General features: G+C 33.6%; 1 protein-coding gene across 1 annotated transcript; it reads right to left on the minus strand.

The window, feature by feature from the left end:
• Window positions 1-574: 574 nt before the first annotated feature.
• Window positions 575-15,139, minus strand: LOC118185633 (cuticle protein 14-like). Its single transcript, XM_035355523.2, has 3 exons — window positions 15,082-15,139; window positions 11,074-11,172; window positions 575-1,004 (listed from the first exon to the last, which is right to left on the minus strand). The coding sequence occupies exons 1-3, from the start codon at window positions 15,085-15,087 to the stop codon at window positions 693-695; spliced, it is 417 nt and encodes a 138-aa protein (XP_035211414.1). The 5' UTR covers window positions 15,088-15,139; the 3' UTR covers window positions 575-692.
• Between the last annotated feature and the right edge of the window lie 638 nt (window positions 15,140-15,777).

The raw sequence follows: 15,777 nt of genomic DNA on the forward strand, positions 1-15,777 counted from the left end.
AACAAAGCACTGAAAACTTTCCATTGTTACTAGATACTCTCTTACATAATACACTAACCTTTTGAAGTACTCATCGATTTGTATAATCATAAACCTAATATATAATAGTAGCCGATCCAAACCTTGATCCCAATTTCCTTTTAGTTTACATATCATATTTATACATAATTTAGTATATTCCATTACTAAAAATCAATCTAAATTTTATTTTTGATTATATGTTTCGCATAGAAACGATATAAATTTATCTCAATTTTTATGCATTAAAGTGAAATTTGAATAATTATATTACACGCTTCCTTTTTTTATTTCCCCTCGGAAATATTCGAAAATTCTAAATTATTTTATACAGTTCTCCAAGGTTTTATATGTGTTTTGTTATTTCTTAAGGTAATGTGCTAAGTTATGCTATACCATGCTCAATATTAGAAAATAAATTATTGCTAGTCAAAATACAAAAAATGTCTAATTTTGGTTTTCATAAATCTCTTAGTGTAATCTTTTTTTCTGAAATTTGGGTAATGTTAAACTCTGAAAATCCTTGATGGGAAATTTCATAAAATAATCATAGATATTTTATAGAGAACATTTTTACTTGATATAAAAACACTTTTACATTCTTGTTGTTCACTTAAATTTGCAAAAATATACCACACCAAACTGAGCACATTTTTCAAGAGTATACGTTATATTTAATATGCAATATAGTAAGGATTCCCGTAGTAAGTCAAAGGATGTCCATAAACAACAGGTACAACATGCTTGGCTTCAGATGTAGTTACGTGAGCTGGATCTTTGTGATCTTTGTCCAGTTTATCTGATGTCTTGATATTGGCCTTGAATCCTTCGTGATCAGCTACATAGTCTACGACTCTGACTTTACCATCTGGATCCTTGACACCATAAGAACCAATTTTCTTTCCCGAGATATCTCCAGATTCGCTATGGAAGGATGGTCCTGAAGGATTGGCATCGTGGTGTCCAAATACATAGTTTCCAAGAGCCTAAAAAGAGGAAAGAAAAGAAAATTATTTTAAAACGTGATGTCAGTTTTTTTTAGTCCAAAGGGATTTCAGTCCCGAAGGACTATTACTTTCGTTTTGGCATTTTGCGTCGGACTCATAAACGTCGGTTCACTTTTCAAACTGTTGCCACAAAATGTTAGAGTCCTGCATTATATTTGAAGAAATTAAATAATGAAAAATCTGCATAAATGATTGTCTATTTCTCGCATTGTGATAAAACAATGGTACATAGAGCCATCGAATTTTGAATGACGAAATCCTACTGCGAATATGGGCATCTGAAATCCCAAATTTGGAATTTGTTTTATTATAGATTTTATATTTTGTAAAACTTTAACGAATTTTTGATTTACAAACTCAATGCTTTAAAAGCGAGAAATGGCAAAGTTATATAGAAAAAAAATACTTTTATCTCCAGCTCGCGAGACTGTGTATATCGGAAATTCTAAAGATATGCTTAATTTAACATTATTTTGCGATATTGCTCTTGAACTGAATTTTATGGTTTAAGTGCAAAGAACATGATATTTAATAAATAAAGGTAACACTCAAAACGTTAAAAAAAACGCCCCTTTGGACGTAATTTAAAATCTGAAAAATTTGAGATTTTTTTTTTTTTTTTTTTTTTTTTAAACATACAAACCTTCCGTGCACCACAGATGTGCAACACGGGGCTTACAGAAGTAAATTAACTAAAACATTAAAAGTTGCATGCATAAATAAAACGAACAAAAGCAGAGAACAGCAGTCCGGACTTCACGAAAACAGATAAGTTCACTGGCCAAGTCACTCCAAACATTTTCAAATCGTTCTGCAAGCATAATCTAGGCCCATCAAATATGGGGTATGAGAAAATTAAATATTCCACATCCTCAGGTAGTCGTTTTGGACATTCACATAAATTGCTACATTTATTCAGATTCTTTATTATTGAATTTCTTTAAATATAATACAAGGCGATAATATTTGGTAGCAACAATTTGAAAAGGGATTCAAACTTTTATAGTGGTTCAACGCAAAATCCCGTTTTGAGACTACTGGACTAACGCTCTTTTGGGCTAGTAAATTCAATGCTATTGCTAGCCTTCATTTACCTTTATATTACCATTACATCCAAAAATAATTTGAAGGTTTCTCAGAGAAAAAACTCTCTTTTTCATATTATTAGTCGGAAAGTCTGCGACAATCTGATCTAATTTAAAACTGTGTTACCTTAAAATCGCTTTCCTTTACTATTTAGCATATTTATCTTTTGTTGAAATAGGTAAATGTCTAGAAATTATTAAGTTTTTTCGGAACAAGAGAACGTGAGAAATCAGCTCAGCTATCGCCGAAATTCACACCATATATTTTTCCCGAGCATCCATTATTATTTGGATTAATATTATCATCCATTATACTTATATCCATTATTATCCATTATCCATGTGCTTCACGCATGCATAATTCCTTACAAATAAATTGTGTAAATCAATCAACTTTATACACCTTTCGTGCAACTTAATGCAATTAAACGGATTGTTTCCACCAGCGAAACCCCCATGTTAGGCAGGGGGAGGTCGCAGTCATCTGATCAGAAATGAACATTCTCTTTCGGACTGGAGATCTGGGTGACAAAGTCCAATTCTTAGCCTAAACCCGATTAATCAAAAATTCCGCTTAAGAGATTTACTCGATTCTAATTTTATGGAGATCCAGGCCCCGAATCCGGATCTTAGCCTCATACTTAAAATGACTCCAAAAACTCCCACCGATGAGCCACGCCCGAGGAGTCCCCACCCCCTGTTCTTGGCTTTTGATGAGCGGCGTGACCTGCATGCCAGAAGATCTGACTGGTCGTCAAAATGCTCCTTCCAGTACTTCCCACTCGGGGGTCGACGTAGAGAATTCTGCGAAGCTACTGGCTAGGATCTGTACCTAGGCAGTCTCGGCCACGAGGGTATAAAATTTCTGAACTTGGTGGTTCTGAAGGCTCTGGGAAAGGTCAGTTATTGGCCGGCCTCGGAGTCTGGCATGCCCTGAGCGGTTGGATTCGTAGCCGAGGGTTTATCCCCCGGTTTGGCTGGGTAACGTCCCTCTGCGACGGGCTCGCCGATGCGACTGGCAGGAGCAATTGACGACCAGGGCTGCCTTGTGTCATATCCTGGTGGTGCGCCGCTCCCCTAGAAGGGTAACAGTGAAGGTTGAACATCCACGAAGTGCCCAAACTAGGAGTGGACCTGTATTGTGCTTAGTTCACGGGTCAGGGCACCCAAGATTTATCTTATCTTATCCCTCCAGTACTACGCGGGCTGCCCGTTACATCAGGACTTTACCCAGCAAATTCGGTGCCGTCACACACTGAGCTAGAGAACTATCAGTTCTAAGTCTTACCCCAATCCCCAAAGGTCAAACCATATAGAAGTTTCAACCCGAGTTCTGGAACCACCAGGTTCATCAATTGTATACCACCGGACCGAGACTGCCTAGGTAGAGATCCTAGCCAGTAGCTTCACGGAGTTCTCTACGTCTAGGGAATAAACTATGTAAAGACTTGATTTGGAGATAAAGAACGGAATTTATATCCATCCCCGAAATTTCGCCTTTAAACTGTTATCCTTTAGACTGACAACATCAGCAAAAGGTTTATTAATTTTTTTTAATATTTACAGTAAAATCTAGAATGAGTTATGGAAAAATTTTATTTTAAAAAAAGGGCTTTTTTTAAACTTTTAAATGACAGCAAAATAATTCTTAGAACTTCAAATGGAGTTAAATATTTTATTAATCTTTAAAGACTACTTCAAAGCTATCAAAAGGTCTTTATTCTTTAAACAGGATGTAAAAGATTATGCATCTGATTTTTCTGAAATAATTATGGTGTTCTCAGAATTTTGTGAAATCAACTTCAAGGGAAAATAACTAAATGCAGCTGAAAATGCGACCTCTCGTCTAAGCCATATCAGAATTATAAAGTTTTAATGCTTATAACTGCTCAAAGCTGCATGATGCAGTACAGAAATGCAACTTCGCCATTCTGTCAAGGCAGAAAAATATGGTTAATTGATGTTTCCAAATATAATGTTTCTTTTATTACCATTGTACGGATAATTTCATTATAATTAAAGCTTTCGCTTCAATATTTTTAAGGTTGCACCCTCTGGTTTCTTTAAGCATTTTTGTTTAGAAAAATGTACAATATCTAATTTCTTTACTTGCACTAGAGAAAGGGAGGGAATAGTCTAACGTCTCAACCAAACCCAGTCATTTCCGACAAAAGGTGAAATATGTTTCTTCGGGAATTCCACTGAACGAGCAAAAACAAAGGAATTGCCAAATCCGTAAATAAGACTAATGGTTTTCTTCTTTTTTGCTGCAACGTCAAATTTTGAAGACAAGCATTTTTTGATTTACGACTCACAGAGTATCTGTCGCGTAGTTTTATGCATAGACAACTTCAAAGAAAAGTCTGTAGTAAATATGTGATAAGCAAAAAGTGATTAGTATAATTTGGGAACTTAGATAGAGTATTCTTTTAATGTCCCTCCATGGTCGTTATTTTTTACAAAAAAATAGCGTATTCTTTTAATGTCCCTCAATGGTAGCAAAATTATACAGGCATTCCCCATTTTGCTGCTTTTATACCCTTTTATTACTGGCATTTACAATGCATTGAATTTGAAAATGCAAAAATAATATGCTTTACAAATAATATATAAAAATAAAAGAAATATGCTTTATTTATTAAATATCATGTTCTTCGTGAAGATTCAGATTCTTTCGGATTTTTTTTTTATTATTATCATTTTGTTTTATTTTGAGATCCCTTATTTCATCAGTTCGAGAAATTGTTTTTAATTTTACATTAACTGTATGGGCTATAATAGAATCTCAGTGTTTCCTCTGCAAATTGGATGCATAGTTACAGTAAATACCAGATATATAAACGATATATTGGCTAATAATGAACTGACTACTCTCATTTTCTATTCTTATTATTTTAACTGTATATTTTTTCTCCCTTCTTTTATATTTTACGAGAGATTTCCGCCAAAGAAGTTGTTCTCTTTACAGTTTATTACGCGATATTCCGTCGTTCCTCTTCTGCTTTTACCAGCGGCCGAGCGGTTAAGTCGCTGAACACTGGTAGTTCGGTCCGAGGTTCGAATCCCGCGAACGGGCTGGCTGCATGGGCGTTTTCGTGGTTTTCCCCATGTGTAACGTGTATACGAGCCAGTTTTCCTTAGAAAGTCATCCACGAAGGCATCCCTCCCCTTAGGCAGCTAGCCCTAGTGTGCTTTGCCATAATTAAATACACCAACACCTTCTCTGCTTTAAAACTGTGGAAAGAATATTAGAACTATAATTTCTGAATCAAATTTATTTAACATTTGTTCATTTAGACAAAGAAATTACAATCAGGTAAAATAAAACCTCCTATGTTATTCAAATTTGGATAGCTCTAAATACCGTTATTTATTTACAGAGCGAGAAATATGCACACATTCATGCATATTCTTCATTATTCAGTTTCTTTAAATACGATATAAGGCGATAATTTTTGATAACAACAAATTTGAAAAGTGATACACCGTTTATAGTGATTCAAAGCAAAATGCCTTTTTAAGGACTAATACCCCATTCGTAAATATCGTCCCTTTTGGGCTAACAAGAAGAAAAATGCTAATAAGGCGAATTTTTTTTGGAAAATAAGTTTGAAACAAAATTTAAAAATTGTAATATATTACATGACAGTTCTTTTTTTTAATTTTTCCAAGTGACGTTGCAAGTGCAATTGTTTTGTAGTTACGCATCATATATTATTAAAATAAACCTATTAGCAGCGACAATGAAATAATAAATGAATAGTGAAACATTATATTTGCAATTTCCCATAAAATGTATATTATCCTGCTGACCTCTAATTAGTTGAAACCAAATGAAAAATATTTTCTAGATCAATAGAAGTCAGTTTCCCGACTGCTAAGCTTTTCTAAACGGCATTTTTCCTTCCTTTCGGCCTTCCTTCGTGGTATAACTGGAAGCACACTTGACGCGTGTTCGGGAGGTCCAGAACTCGAATCCTGGCCAGGACATTGCATATTTTTCATGTCCCTTGTGCATGGAGGTAGGAAGTTAGCTTACCTTTCTTACCTCCATAGATTTGTGGTGGGGGAAAGGGTGGGAGACTCTCGAACGCGTACCCCCTGTGGTGTCCTCCTTCAAAATTATGTGTGGAGTTGCGCAAAGTTGTAGTGTCGTATGGATGCCAAGGCTCTTGTCAACGACAGGCTCAATGTTGGCTCCTTGCCACTATGAATTTCGTCGTCTTGCGCCAATACCAGACAAGATAGATCAGTCAAAACTACAACAAAGCTCTACAGAGAGACAACCAAGCCACCCGGCAGTTGTTAAATTTGTTAACGAATATCGTTATTTTTCATTAAAACTGAAGGAAATGTTAATTATTTAGCCAGGAGATTAAATAAAAAACTACATAATAGTAAACAGAACCTAAAAAAAAATAACAAGCATAAATGTTAATGCAATAGTATATAAATCAAAAATGCAGAATTTTAACTCAGACTATTCCCAATTATTAACGTTCTAAATATTATTTAAATTATCTTTTTTTTTTTTTTTTTTTTTTTTTTTTTTTTCAAATTTTACATAAGTACAGAGGCTGTTCACACATTTTTTAGACGATGTATATTGTATTCACAAAACTAAATTACATAAGATTCTTGTTATTTAAATGTTCTATTTGACATCCCTTATTCTGAACTATCTTTCGACACCGCAATTTTCAGGATAATAATGCCTTTTGAAGTGGCAGAAGAGATATTCTATCCCATTCCTCCCGAACAGCTTTCCAGAGTCCTGTTAGGGTTTTGGGACAACGTTTGGATAATGCAGTTTTTAAACGTCCGAAAGCACAAAAATGCATAGGTGACACATCGGGAGATTTTTTACGGATATCAGTGAAGGGTATGGCCTTGATACCAGATTTTTGTTCCATTTCTTTTAGGAAATTTACAGTGGATTTTGATGTGTGACTGCTAGCTTTGTCCTGATAAAGTCTCACAGATTGATGGCACTGTGGGTAAAGCGATGGTATTTCATTCAGAAACAATTGGCGATAAAATATGTTCCTGATAGTATCTGGAGTTAATCTTGACATTTTTTGTACTCTCTTTATTTTTAACTTGCCATTATAAGAAAACCCAGCAGCAATCATGAATCCCTCAGAAAAACTTTCTTTCGTTTCTTTGAACCATGTATTTAAATTTTTTTCTCCCTTTTTATGGTAATAAATGGCTCTTTTTTTCGTTACAATCATTTAAATACACCCATGCTTCATCTATTGTGACAGTTGTCTTCCATTTTTCTTTGGATGAGTGTTTCTCATATAGAATTCTGCAGCGTGTCCTGCGTTGAGCGATATGCTTTGGAAGAAGACGATGCACATTGCGTTTTTTCGATTTCTTAAGATTTAAATCAACGTTTATCATTTTGTTTACATTGGACACCGAGCATTTTAATGATTTTGCAACTGTCCTCTGACTAGGGGGATTTTCTTTTAACATTAAACAACGTACCTTTGCAATAGTCGAAGATGTCCGTTTTTTCCTTGGATACTTGTTTGGAATTTTTGTCCCACTTGAGGCTCCAATTTGACGTTTTTTTTTCCTTTCTTGTTGATGATATTACCTATCGACGCTTTAGATATCACAAAACCATGACTCTCGCATCGTTTTTGGATAACGGAGTATGCATATTTCTCTTCGGAAAGAGCGTAAATGTAGCCTTCGAACCACTGCTTTGTTAAATTCTCCATTTGAATAAAAAGAAAACTTTCAAGCCACAAACGATAATTTTGACATTTAAAAACATAGTACAATTGCAATTACTTCTTTTGCAGCAAAAGATTTTTTTTACCGCTTACCATAATCGTCTAAAAAATGTGCGAACAGCCTCTGTATTCGTTTATTTGAGTTACCAAAAAGGTAAAATTGATTTAAAAATAATTAACTTCATGAAAAGTAAAACAATGTTATTTATTGTTTGTTAAAAATATTACCTTCTAGGAAGCTTCTTATTTTTGTTAATTTCAAGCAATAGGGAGTCACAGAAAAATTAAATTCACAGTTTAAAATCAGTCGGTATTGAAAAAAAAAAAATTTACATGGAGTATAAATAAACAAATTAGTGAAAGGTTGATGGAAGCGAAATGCATTCCCAAATGCCAAAAAATATCACACAGAATATTTTTTCTTGCAAAAGTTACATTTTCTTCGAATAATTAACAATCAAAAACAAAATATAAAACAAAATATAAACAAAATATAAATATACAAAGTTCGTCTCTCATTGAAAAGCTGCTTTATAACATATCTAAGGAGAACATCATAACGATATCATAAATAATTTATAAAACTGGAAAAAATAGAAAATTAGCATTCATTTATAAAGGTGAAAGGCTACTGGGGAAAGAAGTTAGACCATTCGCAATCTATAATTGCTATCTAAAATTCATGATTAAAACAAACAGTAAAGAAGATAAAAGCACTTCAGCCGGCCATCATTTTCAACAATATGTCAAAACTGGTTCGTAAATCATTTGGCTACTTAACACAATTGCTCACCGTGGGAAATTTTCACAGAAAAGACATTTTTCTTTCTAAATTGGCAGTTGGCAGAATAGTAAATTCACTTTGTCATCATAAAAGAAATCAGCCTGTTTACATCTTTTCATAAATCTGAACGCTTGAAATGAGTTGTGAAAAAAGCGTTATGGACTGATTCCTAAGAGTATGTCACTTAGACTAACAGGAAAATTTTAGACATTTTAACTGCTCCCATTGTTTGTCGTATTACTGGTATTTTTTATTCAAAGGCACAAATGTTTATTTTACGCTATATCATAGAGGTAGCTTGTAGGGTTTATATTTATTTTAATTAACACTTATTTTAAGTTTAAACTATCTTTCCTGTCAAGCCTTACTTTCCCCTGGAATTGCCAATGCCAGAGTATGTAAATTTTAATAGAACGCTCAAGGATTCAAATTATCAGCGGAAGTATTCTGAGTTAAATAGAAAGGAAACGAGTTCGAAAGTGTGCTTTCTTGCTTCACGAGTGTGGAGGTGGCTAGTTAGAAATTGAAGAACCACGCGTTTCGGCCTGTGTGCTTGCCTAGGCAAATTGTTAATCTTTCAACGTAATATTCAGAGTTGCTGAATTATCAGCGGTATTTTAGAACGCGGTGAGGTTAGTTACGTTTAGAGAGCCTCGTAGTTAGTCACTTGTTATTATCTCTTTTCAGTTTCTTATTTTTATTTTACCGCCGGGTCGGCGTATTTTGTGAGCGTCAAGAGCACGCATTTGTAATTTCTAAAGTTGAATAAAAAGGGATTTAAACCCTTCTCAAGACTTTGGTCTATTTCCAGTTCTCAGCAGTCACCACTTTGTTGCGTGCAGGTTGGAAGTGCGCAACTTTACAAGCTTAATTTAATTACAAAATTGAGCCCGATTTTTTTAATTCGAGAATGGCAACACGTACTCTGTCTCAGATACTTCTGCATCGCGAATACGATATCTGTTATGAATCTGTAGTTTCCAAAAGCAATAAATTATATTCGAAAGATTTCATAGCAGATGAAAATTAGAGGAAAAAAATCTAAAAGCTTTCAGATTTTAACTTACTCCCAAAGGTCTTTTTTTTTAACGTTTTGTGTGCTAGCTTTATTTATTAAATATTATGGTATTCGCCCTTAAACTATATAAGATTCAATTCAACAGCAACATCACAAAATGCTATAAAACAGCATATCTTCAGAATTTTCGATAGATAGTCTCGCAGGCTAAAGATAAAAATGATTTTTTCCCTAATGTTGCCATTGCTCGCTTTGAAATCGTTGAGTTTGTTCATAAAAAATTCGCTAATGTTCTACAAAATATGAAATAGATAATAAAAAAAATTCGAAATTCAAAATTCGGGTGTCCAGATGCCCATGTTCGGGTTGAGGACTACGTTATTCAAAATTGGATGGCACTAGGTACCGTCGTTTCTTCACAATGGGAGAAACATACATATATTCATTCAGATTCTTCATTATTTAATTTCTTTAAATATAATACAGGATGATAATATTTGCTGACAGCAATTTAAAACGTGATTCGCTGCTTCTGGTGAAACGCCACAAAATGCTTTTATGAGACTAATAGCCCTTTTGGGTTACCACCTCTTTGGGCTAAAAAGCAAATGTAGACTCACATTCTGAATAAAATTCTATCAATTTCCTGTACTATCAGATTCAGGTCGTTATTCTTCAAAACAAAAATTTTCAAAATTATGTGGTGCAACAACCACATATACGTGTAAATTAATGAGCAAAGCAAAGTGAAAACGAGTACAGCGCCATCTGATGAGAAAATTAGAAACGAATATAAAAAAAACTTTATAATTTAGAAAGGACTGGAAAGAACTGGATTGAAATTAATTAATGAACTAATGAAGGTAAGCTTTGTCATTGCGAAAGGCTTTATGAAAATACAGTTCGCTAAGTGCAAAAGCTTTTGCGGATAATTTTCGCCGGACTACAAACAAAATTGTTGCTAAGTACCCAAATATGATTCGCTCACAGAGTTCTAGCTCTGTCTTCGAAAAGGTGGTTTGGTATTCTTTGATATGGAATTTTAATACTCGTTTAAATTCGGCCGGTATCTGTTGCCAGTAACAGAATTATTGTTAGCAGGTTACTGATTTTTCAACAGGATCGAGCAGGTTACTTGAGATAAAGAGATATAAATGAATGAATTTGGAACAAGGGATTCTGGGATTCTAATTATCAATAGCTGTTTAAGTTTCTCATGCTCAGATGTACATTTGATGAAACTGCAGATTTCGGTAATTTATTATAGATCATTGTTTCCCTGTGTTAGCTGCGTAAGGCTTTTATGACTTCCTCCTCATGTAAAATAAATACGAATAACTAAAATGCGTAGCATAGATTAGACGTTTCACACATTTATCAGAATGTACAGAACACAAATAGACTTGGAACTTACATCCTTTGCTTGGTATGCAGATGCAGCCGGCCACCAGGCAGGGTGATATACCACGGCCGCGGCTTGGGATGCCGCTACTAATGCAAGAAGAATCAGCACCTGTAATGCAAAGGTTTTGTAAATATAAAAGAACCCTTTATGAAAATTAAAGATTTTTTAGAAGATTTTCTGAGAAGGCCGCAAGAAAATTATCAGTTTATAACAGTTTATCACAGGAGAGGAAATTCATTTTTCCAACTAAGAAATACTGAAATAAAATTGCATTTTCGGCGGGCTTTGAAACACGGATCTTACGGTGCTATATAGTAGATGTGTTAATGACACCCACCGCAAAATGGTGCACATTAGAAAGCGTTACATTTTACTTGCTTGGACGAAGTAAAAAGGAAGTATTGTAATAGCGAAAAGTTTCAGGCAGCATATTTCAACGAAAATATCCATTTTGACCGCTATCCATTTTGACTCGTTTCCTCAAAAAAATTATAAAACTGCTTTAAAATTAATGAAGAGAATTTTTCGTGGCGTCTGTACGAACGTATGAACGTACGTATCTACGTACGTATCTCGCTTAAGTCAAAAACGAGTAGCCTCAGAACGTTGAAATTTTGTATATAGGACTGCTATAACATGTAGATGTGCACCTCGCATTTTGGTTGCAATCGGCCGCACCAAACGTATATAAATATATTTATATATATATCCACTCTGTTACCCGGCTCAGTGATCTCAGTTTCTTTACTCGTATATGTTTGTAAATCGTACATTTTTTGCTTTAAAAATGATTGAATTATGTTGTTTTTATCTTCCGGTTAAGGTTTTTATGCCTTTAGTAAATCTGTATGCAATATTTTTAGAGTTATCAACAATTTTGAAGTTGTTTAAGTGCCGCTAAGCCTTTTTTTTTTATGGCGGCCATTGATTGTTTACATTTGAAACAGCAGACTAGTGGATTTGTTGCCAATCTATAGAAACTTAGCTTCGCAACAACAAAGATAACGTCTTCATTTATTATTGCCAATTAAATCATGCTTAATCGTTTCTGGAATTTTTTCGATGGAATAAGTGTTTAAGATTTACTTCGTAATTTTTAATATAGATATTTTGAGTTTTTATGTATTTTTGCCTTATCGCGAAGTGAGAACTAAATTAATTGAATGAGAAATACTCAATCGTCTGTGAAAAACTGTTTTTTTTTTTTTTTTTTTTTTTTTTTTCTTTGCTTAATTTCTTTTATACATCATTCTAGCTTTATTATAGTATTTGAATAAAACATGTGGCAACGATTATATAATTCTATTCTTTAAATGATATAAATTTTGTGCATTCTCTATACGTGCATTCTCTATTTGTCGCTATGGTAAACATATACTAGAGTGAATTTTAAAGAATGCATTTATTCTATTGGGGTTTATGCGCTGTCGGCTTGTAGATTTAATTCAATAAGTTTAAATGAAATGCAAGAAAAAATGCATATAATTTAATTTCCTTACAAGGAAGTCATGTGGTTTATACATCAGATTTCTTACACTTCATCAAGACGCGACTAGGAAAAGGCAAGTGATCCAGTCGAACAAATACACGTAGTAACTTATTATTGTTTATCGCATTTTAGTTGAGGCACCATATTTAAGACCATTAGATTTCTTATAGCAGAGAACATGAAAAAAATCAAATGTGCTGTCGCTAAATTTCCAGCCACGAATCTTCACCTAGCTGTGTAATCTGCTAAGCACTTACACCCCGAGAGCACGCATAGGTGAATAAAGTATTTTTTTTTTATATTCTCCTCCAATAAACAAGCTTGTGGGGAGAAGACTGATATCCGGTCGACTAAATTCAGGTGATGATGACTTAATTTCTACCGCATTTTTAGTTCGGGTGCCAATGCAAAGACTACTAAGACTTTCAGAGGAGGAAACATGAAAATCAGCTGTGCTGAGGCACTGGGATTATAATGACTTATTTTCTAGCTGTCAGTGCGCTAATCTCTTCTTCTCAGCCACACTGGGAAGGGGTATGTGGTGATATCTGACATCGCCTATGAATGCATGCAAAAATTTTATGTTTACTGACAAGCTTATTTACATATTAAGCTGAATTTCTAAAAATACTGGTACATAATTCCGTTAATTTAGCTAAACTTTGTTTCAGTATTATATTAAATAACCAATTGCTCTAAATATAAAATCTAAATGAAGATCGTAGCAAATTAGATCATTCCAGTACCTATCATTATGCAAATACCGAAATGTGCATCCAATAATGTAAAGTTCAAAACAGAAAAAGCAAAAAATATATAAAGCAGGAAACAGAGAAATAGAAATTATAAAAAAGGGCCGAAACAGTGTTGTACTTTCTAAACATGATGAATAATGTAATCTGATAAGGTGAGATTCATTAAACAAATATTATTAGGCAAAGGACGAAATATGCATTCGACAGTAGTAAGTGGGAAACGGATAAAGTAGAAAAGTCGTAGAAATGGTAAAGTTCATATGCAAGATAAATAAACTGCTAAAGAACTAAAATGTTCACATGCATAATATTCTTCTATAATTTCGGTTTAATTTACTATAGCAAAGCACACTAAGTTTATCTGCATAAGGGAGTGTCGCCTTCTTGAACAACTTTCTAAGGGAAATTTTCTTATATACAATTTACGCATGGCAAAGGCCATCAAAACGTCCATGCAGTAAGTCCGTTCAGCGGAATTCGAACACCAGACCAAACTAACAGTGTTCAGCGACTTTACTGCTGGATATGTTCTACGGTTGGCAGAAACAAATGACATTATCGTAAGCAGCATCAATGAATATTAGAAACAATTTAGACAAAGTCATATATTCCGATGCTGCTTTAAGCTGTCAACTGTGTGGTTTAGTGTAATTTGTCTATATAGGATAATAGATTTAGCGTAATCTGTTAATAAATAATAAATAACAGTAATAAGCAAAATTTTATATAGCTTGTTAAAAGAGTAATAATAATGTTCAAAAGTATTTTATTACAAAAAGACAAAAAAATCTGAAAGGTTTCAGGTTTTAAATTACGTACGGTTTTTTAATATTTTGTGTGTTAGCTTTATTTATTAAATGCCATGTTCTTCGCACTTAAATAATAAAATTCAGTTCAACAGCAATATCGCAAAATAATTTTAAAATCAGCATATCTTTAGAATTTCCGATACACAGTCTTTCGCATAAATGTTTTTTCTATACAACGTTGCCATTGCTCGCTTTGAAATCCTTGAGTTTGTTAATCAAAAATTCATAAAAGTTTCACAAAATATGAAATCGATAATAAACCAAATTACAAATTACAAATTTGGGCTTCCAGATGCCCATATTAACAGGAGGATTACGTTATTCTAAATTTGGTGGCTCTAGGTACCGTTGTTTTATCCCATTGCGACAAACACACATACATTTACGCAGATTCTTCATTATTTAATTTATTTAAATATAATACAGGGCAATAATATTTAGTGGCAACAATTTGAAAAGTGAAACTATACTTGTAGAGAATCAACGGAAAAATGCCAAACCGAAATTAATAGTCCTTCTGGGCAAATTGCATCTTTGGATTAAAAATTAAGTTTCTATTTTTATGGAATATTCATAATTGCTTAAGAACAAAGCTATTTTCCTTAGCTACACACTCAACTGAGAGAAAAATATGTTGCCAATAAGTTGTTGCAGGACTTTGACCACGACATGTGAAGTACTGTATAATATTAACACATTCACAGAAGAAAAGTCCTCGATAAAATATGATTTTTTTTATATCTACAAGAACCGGTATACAATTTTGTAACGAAGCTATAAAATTGGTTATTATATTATATTAATTAACTAACCCGAGCAAATTCCGAACCCTTCTCTGAAGAAGTATTTCGAAAAGTAATAAAAAAATTAATGAATTTACTTCTCTCAGTAAAAGTCCTCCCACTCATACAGTTATCTATAACAAATTCAGAAATTTAACATAATAGGAAAACATCATGCTTACCTTCATTATTACAAGTGTCCCCGATAGCTCTCAAAAAGCGACAGGACGCAATCGCTTCCTGAATTTCCCTTTTATAGATGCGTACATTAGCGTAACCTAATACATTTTCGTTTCGTTGCGCAATCCGATGGATCCCTTCCTTCTTAACATTTCGTGAAGCACATTAAAATTAGCTCATTGATATTTTAGCATTACATCGGAACCAACGACGTGGCAAGTCAAGGTCAAGAGAGCATCTTCTTCGATGTAAATTTTGACCTTGATAGATTTTTTGCTTTTTATCTCCGACATCTTCCGATGAGGAATATAGTGTTTAACATATTAATTTATTGCCATTGATGTTCGAAAATTTATTGGAATTTTTAGACAGGGAAAGGTAAATACATGCTTTTTTCATTCCTACTCTTATATTTATTTTGTTAGATCAGGAATCTGATAATTACAGTTAACTCATTAACTTCCAAGATTCCCATTTGGGGGATTTGTCTTAACAGCAGAATTTGTCTGTCTTAATAGCAGAAATTTAGTAACTTTAATTAAGGTTGACAACAATGGTTACTTTTCTACATTGTTGTTTAAACCCTTCACAAGCTTTTGCATGAGTTGTTGAGCCGTAGTTGTTAAATGAGTGAGTTCAAGAGTATTATTTGTGAGCAGAAGTACAATTTTTGTGAGTTTCAAGGTTTCAACATTTTC

Source organism: Stegodyphus dumicola, chromosome 9 (assembly GCF_044657685.1).
Source record: "Stegodyphus dumicola isolate Sdum_Otavi_A_Nest chromosome 9, ASM4465768v1".
Taxonomy (NCBI): domain Eukaryota; kingdom Metazoa; phylum Arthropoda; class Arachnida; order Araneae; family Eresidae; genus Stegodyphus; species Stegodyphus dumicola.